The 8,452-nt window shown below is 35.7% G+C and overlaps 1 protein-coding gene across 3 annotated transcripts in view; it reads right to left on the bottom strand.

The window, feature by feature from the left end:
* Positions 1-1,587: 1,587 nt before the first annotated feature.
* HSPE1 (heat shock protein family E (Hsp10) member 1) overlaps positions 1,588-8,452 on the bottom strand; it is a 41,260-nt gene continuing 34,395 nt past the window's right edge. For all 3 annotated transcript variants that reach the window (XM_045868293.3, XM_045868292.3, XM_064586871.1), the window contains 3 exons: positions 5,070-5,149; positions 3,782-3,893; positions 1,588-3,654 (listed from right to left, as the gene is read on the bottom strand). In XM_045868293.3, coding sequence (XP_045724249.1) covers positions 3,523-3,654; positions 3,782-3,893; positions 5,070-5,149 — 324 coding nt within the window. In that variant the 3' untranslated portion in view covers positions 1,588-3,522. The remainder of the gene's footprint in view (positions 3,655-3,781; positions 3,894-5,069; positions 5,150-8,452) is intronic.

Genomic DNA, 8,452 nt, shown 5'->3' with positions numbered 1-8,452 from the left:
GGACTGGGCCCTGCATCAAGCTCCCTGCTCGGAAGGAAGCCTGCTTCTCCCTCTCCCACTCCCCCTGCTTGTGTTCCCTCTCTTGCTGTGTCTCTGTCAAATAAATATCTTAAAAATATATATATATATTCCTTTGACAGTGTCACAAAAGGCAGTGAAAATCCTACAAATCCATAACAAACTCATTTTTAAGTGAATTTCTAGTTGTCGTACAAGATACAGATGGCCCTCATGAGATCCATCCAAAATGGAGTGGTAAATACACTATTAATGGAATTTTTTTTTTTTTTAAGATTTTAAGTAGTCTCTACACCCAGTGGGGCTGGAACTTAACAACCCCAAGATCGAGTTGCATGCTCTACCAACTGAGCCAGCCCAGGCACCCCCACTGTTTACAGAATGATAAATTGCTTTTACCAAGGTTTATAGAAGAAATACAGAACAGGATAAAATGCTAACTTCATTTTAATAAATGAATAGTTTACTAATTTTGAATGTTGATGCTGTAATTAATCCTAGGATCAGTATGAGACACTTGAAATACTACCTTCATGGATGTAAGTTCAGAATGTCAATTGCATTTATCTTTTGGAAATTTAGGTTATTATCAAAATTTAGTATTCTCTGCTAAATTACATTAGGTTCTCACATTTGATACAGTTTTGAGTACTATAAAATGTAAATAGCAGAAAAATCAAACAGCCCACATAAAATATCCAGGTATTCCCCAAATGTTAAGAGTGAAACTCCTAAATTTTTTGGATGAGTAATCTAACCCTCTAGTGGATTCACTTGGTAGTTATCTGATTTGATTGCGTACACTACACTAACAATGCATTTTTCAGAAACCACATTTGGATCTTTAGACCATCTCATATACGCTGTTTTGTTGTACAAAACATCTGTAGTGGCTGCTTAGTTAACAATTAGCTGCATTCAAGAAATGAAAATCATCTACTTTTACTAAAACATTTACATAGCATGGAAAAACACCAAGAAACCTTTTAACCACATTCAACAAGTATCCAAAAAGGTATACAAAGCGGCGCCTGGGTGGTTCAGTCAGTTAAGCGTCTGCCTTCCGCTCAGGTCATGATCCCAGGGTCCTGGGATAGAGTCCCGCACTGGGCTCCTTGCTGGGCGGGGAGTCTGCTTTTCCCTCTCCCTGCTACTTCCCCTGCTTGTACACTCTGTCAAAAATAAATAAAATCTTTTTTTTTTTTAAGATTTTATTTATTTATTTGACAGAGAGAGAGATAGCGAGAGCAGGAACACAAGCAGGGGGAGTGGGAGAGGGAGAAGCAGGCTTCCTGCCGAGCAGGGAGCCCGATGTGGGACTCGATCCCAGGACCCTGGGATCATGACCTGAGCCGAAGGCAGACGCTTAACCATCTGAGCCACCCAGGTGCCCCAAGAACAGTAACTTTCATTTAGGTCTTACCTAGTACAGTGACTCAATTTCATAGTACAATGAGTATGAATGAGATGTCAGTATGAATACAAAAGCAAGCCTACAAACTGATGTTTTCTTTTTGGTTGGTTGGTTGTTTTATGATCAGCTCCAAACACAGTACAGGGAAAATGGAATGAGTAAGAAAAAACGTATTTTATTTCCCCGTTAACACCAAGTCATATTATTCAGAATGTGTCTCAAAATACTTAGCCAGATCACCAATCCCAGCCACTGCCTTAGTTCAAATGTTCACTAAGAAAATATGCAACAGAAATCCATTGTGAGACACCATCTATAGAGATCAGCTACATTGCTATATATCATTTATTAACTTAGTAATTTAGTCTCCCAATATTTAGCAAGTTTGTGTAAAAATTACTATTCCCATTGGTTTATAGTGACATTAATATAAATGCATAATTTCAAAGTCAACATTCCTTTCACTATGAACATAAAACTTAAAAAGATAGTTGTGGGTTAAAGTAATGACTGGCTGCTGGGATAGCACTGTTCAAGGCCAAATACACTGGCAGGCTTGGAAAGGCATAAATATATATACACATACACCTCAATTTGCTACTATTTCCCACATTTCTGCTATACATCCTTGTTGTATAATATGGTATAAATTATTTCCTCAAATTTGAAAAAAAATCAAGATGAGTATGTTTTCATCTTCATTTCAAAATAACCCTTTTAAATGAAAAAAAGTTCCCATTTGTTAAGTCTGTTCAAGAGATGGACTTAAGTATTTTCTTCACTACATGTATAATTTTTTTTACCCTTAGTGCCTCATTACAACCAGTTTAGCAATAAGACCTCCAGTGCTTTGTTGAAAATTGCATTCAGTAGATTAAAGGCTGTAAAATCTGCAGTTGAATCTTTAAGACACTGAATCATAACAAAGTCCAAAAAATGTATGACCATCAACACCCTTGGAAGCTGTGAATTATTGCAAAAAAAAACAAAAACAAAAACAAAACCACACACAAGTGCATATAATTCAAACATAAACTTTGTGGGGAAGGGATGTAAAATAAATACTACAGTATTTTTCAACTCTATTTAAATGTTATTTAGATGCTTAGATGAAAGGATTAATACTACTAACAAGAAGAACCAAACTATTTTAAAGATTGCTCTCCAAGTAATTAGAACAATTTTGCAAAACAAAGACAAGAGCCTATGCTAATACATTTTTCCTGTAGTGTAATGTAATTGCTAATATGAGGTATAATCTGTAAGCAATTAATACAAATATAAATAGGTATAAGCCACACTAACTCAAGTCTAGTGAAAAGCTTCTCAGCTAATGTAGTACGGATAGGGAATTAAGGGATATGAGAACGGAAGGACAGGGCAGGTTTCCAGTGGGAATGTCATTTCCATGCCTTATCACTATCATCATCTTGTATTTAACAGTCCGCTGTTGCTGAAAGGTAAATCCTTTCCAAGTATGCTGGTCTAGAATATACTTTATGTAGCACAGTAAGATTATATAAGTATTACTAATACTTCACTTGAATTTATATTTGGATTATACACATAATCATGTGTATCAAAACCTATAAACAGAATTTTAAAACATTTTCATCTCATTTTTGAAAAGTTAACAGTTAAGACTGAACTGTGTACTACAGAATTTTCTAGAATATCTAACCTAGGGGTAAAACCAAAGGAAAATATTACTATTTCTTTAGTAAGCAGCTTGTGCGAAACCTCAAGCTCACTCATCTTTTTATAGATGGGTTTATTTGATGAGGATTGTGATCCAATGATTGTTTAGCAGCAATTTTACCAAACTGTAAATTCTTTTATTAACAGGCATTATAAACAGATAATACTAATCTTATTTAAAAACCATGAGTGCCACACTGGTGAATATACAGCTCATGAATAACTTAAAAAGTATTTCCCATTTTAAAAGGCAACACTCAGCATACAAAAACCTATACTAAACAAAGAAGCTATAATATGGATACATGATTGATGTGTCTAAAATGATATATATACAGTACATAATTATTGTTAATTATGTGATCAGTATATTTTTTTCTATATGATTCCCTTCATGCTTCACTTTCCCCAGAAACTGAATTCTGAACTTCCTCTTCTAAAATTGGTACAATCAGGTTATCCTTGGACATCAAATTATATTTCATCACAAATTTGGTAAACCGGTGACACAAAAATGTTTCGTTCTGTAGAGAGAAAGAAAAAAAGTTATTTTAACTTACTATTCAAAACCAAAAAACTAGACATAACATCAACATATATTATTGTCATTCTGATAAGAATGCATCAGGAGAATTAGTGAAATATACTTACTTCATACTCATCAAATATCTGCCGATGATGAAAATAAGCATGTGAAAATATTCTATAAATCCTACGGCATACTGATCCTAGTTTTGCTACAGATGATTCCTTTATGCTAACCCTAGAAATAGGAAAGAAATCAGATTCATAGAGCTGGGCAGATCTTACAAACAATACAGTCTAATCTTCTCAATCCACAAGCGTGGAAACTTACACCTAGGGGAAAAAAGTGACCAGTGCAAGGTCACAGTGCTAGCAGGTGGCAAGAGTAGGGCTAGGACCCCTGTTCTTTACTCCTGGGCCAGTGCTCTTTCTACCTAACCACAGTGCCTAAGAAATTCAGTATCACAAGTTTTGGAACGTTGTTAAAGTTCAATGCAATTAAATCCCTGACAAATCAAAATTTACTAAAACATAGCACTGACAACAGTAACACTTTGCCCACTACAGATTATTAAAACCACTAAAAGGAGTTTTTTATTCTATACAACTTCATTTTTTTTTTTTAATAAAAAATGCCTACAAATTTTGGTATTTAAAAAAATGTAAAAAAAAAAAATGTAAGGGCGCCTGGCTCAGTCAGTGGAGCGGGCGACTCTTGATCTCGGGGTTGTGAGTTCAAGCCCCATGTCAGGTGTAGAGATTACTTAAAAAATAAAAAATTTTTAAAAATGTACATAGGATACTGAAGCAAAAAACAGTATTTTTTTTTAACATATTTTACATGAGCTCTATATTTGGGGGAAAGAATCTCCAAATCTATCCACCTGGTAACAGATATCTTAATAGAATAAAAGGCCACTCAACAAACCTCTCCAGTAATATATCACAATATAGAGAAGCTTCTTTCCAGATCTTAAAAACCTGTAGGCGAGGATAAGGAATCCTTCAAAAACAAGCAGTCCAACTTAGGAAATTCTGCTTTTTAGGCATGCTGTGTAAGAGGATGTTAGCTCTATCACAGAGATTCAAGTAAATAAATGTGTAAATATTCCAACTCTAAAACATGAGAGGGAGAGCCCTGGAGAATGACACACAGCAGCAGGGACTACACCCTTGACTAAACTGACCTGTGAGCTTTGGGAGCCAAGTCCTGCTGCTTTTAGTTTAACCACTACCTTAATTTCAAAATCTGAGTAATTTTGAACTAGCTAAATATACAACAGCCTAAAAAAAAAAAAAAAAAAAAAGTTTAAAGAATACAATGCATTAACAGCAACCTAGTGTGTTTTAATAAAAATACCAATCTTTTAAATTAAGTCCAAAAAGTTTAACACCATTTAAAAATTTTATTTACCTGCTGGGAAAGTATTTATTGCTATTCAGAAGACATGCAGCACCATCAAGTGTATGTCTAGTATAGTCTATTGCAGGACACTATAAAAGAAAGGATATAAAAAATGCATCATACCTCTTATATAAGGTCTGTTTATTATATACTTGTCTTATTCCAAAAACCTGAGCATGTTTGAAGAAAAAAGTCTCTTACGATATCAGAATGACTGTAAAATTCAATGTTACAACAAATAAAGTTACATTAAAGAAGTAAAAAACGGTTGAAATTAATTTTAATGATATATTTAACTCTATATAGCCAAAATTATGTCAACATATAATTGATATAAAAATTATTAATGAGCTTCCTTGGGGTATTTAAAAATTAAGATGTAATTCACATACCATAAAATTTCTTTTAAAATATACAACTCTCAAGTTTTCAGTATATTTACAAATTTATGTAACCATCACCAACTACATTCCTGAACATTTTCATCACCCCAAAAAGAAACCCAGTATCAATTAGCAGTCACTTCTCATTCTCTCCTCCCCCTAACTTGAAGCAACAATTAATCTACTTTCTGTCTTCCATGGATTTGCCCGGGTATTTCCTAAAAATAGAGTAATACGGGGATGCCTGGGTGGCTCAGTTAAGCCTCGGACTTCTCTGATTTCGGCACAGGTCACAATCTCAGTTATGAGATAGAGCCCCACGTTGGGCTTGGAGCTGGGCATGGAGTCTGCTTAAGATTCTCCCTCTTTGGGGCGCCTAGATGGCTAAGTCGTCAACCATCTACCTTTGGCTCAGGTCATGATCCCAGGGTCCTAGGACTGAGTCCCGCATCGGGCCCCCGGCTCAGCAGGAAGCCTGCTTCTCCCTCTCACACTCCCCCTGTGTTCCCTCTCTTGCTGTGTCTCTCTCTGTCAAATAAATAAAATAAAATCTTAAAAAAAAAAAGATTCTCCCTCTCCCTCTGCTCCTCCCCCTCCCCCCACCCACATGGGCTCTCTCTCAAAAAACAAAAACAAAAAAGGAATAATATGTGGCCTTTTGTGTCACTTAGCATGTTTTCAAGGCTCATCCACAGTGCAGCATAAGTATTTTATTTTTCTTTTATTCAGAATCTTTTTACACTTTAATGTTTCTAATATACAAAAAATGCTGTAATCCCTTATAGATGTCATTCCTTTTTATGGCTGAATAATATTCCACTGTGTGCATATACCACATTTTGTTTGTTTACTCATCATTAGTTATTGAAAATTTGGTTGAAACGTGTTTGGCTATCATGAACAGTGTAACTATATTAGTGTACAAGTTTTGTATGGACATATGTTCTCATTTCTTTTGGGTATATACCTAAGAGTGGAATTGCTAAGTCATAACTATGCTTACCTTTTTAAGGAACTTCCAAACTGTTTTCCAAAGTGGCTACTACAGTATTTTACAGTCCTATCATAGCAGTGTATGAGGATTCTACTATCTCAACATCCTGGCCAACACTGGTTATCTTTTATATTTTAATCATTCTAGTGGATGAACTGTATGCCATTGTGGAGTGTATCTTTTCTTTTTCCATTAAAAAAAATATGGTAAAATATATTTCAGATGAGGGCGCCTAGGTGGCTCAGTTGGTTGAGCAACTACCTTCAGCTTAGGTCATGATTCGGGCTCCCTGCTCAGCAGGGAGTCTGCTTCTCCCTCTGACCCTCCCCCATCTCGTGCGTTCTCTCTCTCTCTCTCTCTCATTCTCTCTCAAATAGTCTTTTAAAAAAATATGATTCAGGGGCGCCTAGGTGGCTCAGTCGTTAAGCGACTGCCTTCGGCTCAGGTCGTGATCCTGGAGTCCCGGGATCGAGTCCCGCGTCGGGCTCCCTGCTCAGCGGGGGGTCTGCTTCTCCCTCTGACCCTCCTCCCTCTCACGCTCTCTGTCTCTCATTCTCTCTCTCGCAAATAAATAAATAAAATCTTTAAAATAAATAAATAAATAATAAAAAAATATGATTCAGATGAATTCTGCCATTTCAACCTTTTTTAAATGTACAACCCAGTGACAATTACATTCACTATTGTGCAACCATCACTACTATGTGTTTCCAACCAAAGGTTGTTTTTTAAAAGATTTTATTTATTTATTTGACAGAGAGAGAGACAGTGAGAGAGGGAACACAAGCAGGGTGAGTGTGAGAGGGATAGGCAGGCTTCCCACTGAGCAGGGAGCCCAATGCCCGGCTTGATCTCAGGACTCTGGGATCATGACCTGAGCTGAAGGCAGACACTGAATGACTGAGCCACCCAGGCACCCCAACCAAAGGTTTTTCATCATCCCAAACAGAAACTCTATAAACCATTAAGCAACAACATCCCATGCCCACCATCATTTCTAGATATTTCATGTAAGTGGAATCATACAGTATCTGTCCCTTTTGTGTCTGGCTTATTTCACTCAGCATAATGTCCTCAAGGTTCATCAACATTGTAGCATATATCAGAACTTCACTCTCTTTTTTGGCTGAATAATATTCCATTCTATACATTGTTTATCCATTTTCATTGTGGTTTTGATGATTAATGATGTTGAGCATCTTTTTTATGTTTACTGGCCATTTGTTTTTCTTCTTTAGAGAAATGTCTATTCAAATCTTTTGCTCATTTTTTAATTGGGTTCTCTTTTAACTGTTTAATTGCAAAAGTTCTTTATGTATCTGAATACCAGACCATTATCAGAGATATGATTTATAAAAAAATATTCTTCCCATTCTGCAGACTGTCTTCTCATTTCTTGACAGTGTCCTTTGAGGCAAAAATTCTTAATTTTGATAAAATCTGATCTATATTTTCTTCTTTAATTTGTGCTTTTGGTGTCATATCTAAGAAATCAGTGCCTAGTCCAAGGTCATGAAGAGTTACACATGTTTTTTCTAAGAGTTTTATAATTCTAGTTATTATATTTGGGGTTTTGATCCATTTTGAGCTTAATTTTACATAAGGTGTGAGGTAGCGGTCTAACTTCATTCTTTTGTATGCAGATATCCAATTATCTCTTAATGAGCTATTTGACATTGTCTTTTAGTATTCTTTGAAATCAGTATTTTACTTTACACTTAGAGCACATCTCAGATTGGACTATCAACATTAAATGCTCCGTAGCCACCTGTGGTTCATAGCTATTGTTGTATCAGCATAAATTTAGATCTTTAACTGGTTTCTGAAAAAAAATTTTTTTGGAGTGGGGGGAAAGGTTTTACCTTGTTTTAGCTGCTTCCTTCCTTTTCTCACCCCCCCATTAATTCTCAGTTAACTCATCCTACTTTGTATCATTTTTAACAGCAAAAAGTTGGCAAAATACTCGTTACCAAATACTAACAAGCTTTTATAAATTCTATTTTGCCAAGTATCTA

The sequence above is a fragment of the Mirounga angustirostris genome, unplaced genomic scaffold (assembly GCF_029215605.1).
Source record: "Mirounga angustirostris isolate CCGP_5_RB_7025 unplaced genomic scaffold, mMirAng1.0.hap1 SCAF_3, whole genome shotgun sequence".
Classification (NCBI taxonomy): Eukaryota; Metazoa; Chordata; class Mammalia; order Carnivora; family Phocidae; genus Mirounga; species Mirounga angustirostris.
Note: the sequence above shows the minus strand (reverse complement) of the source record. Positions and strands in the feature narration are given on the sequence as shown.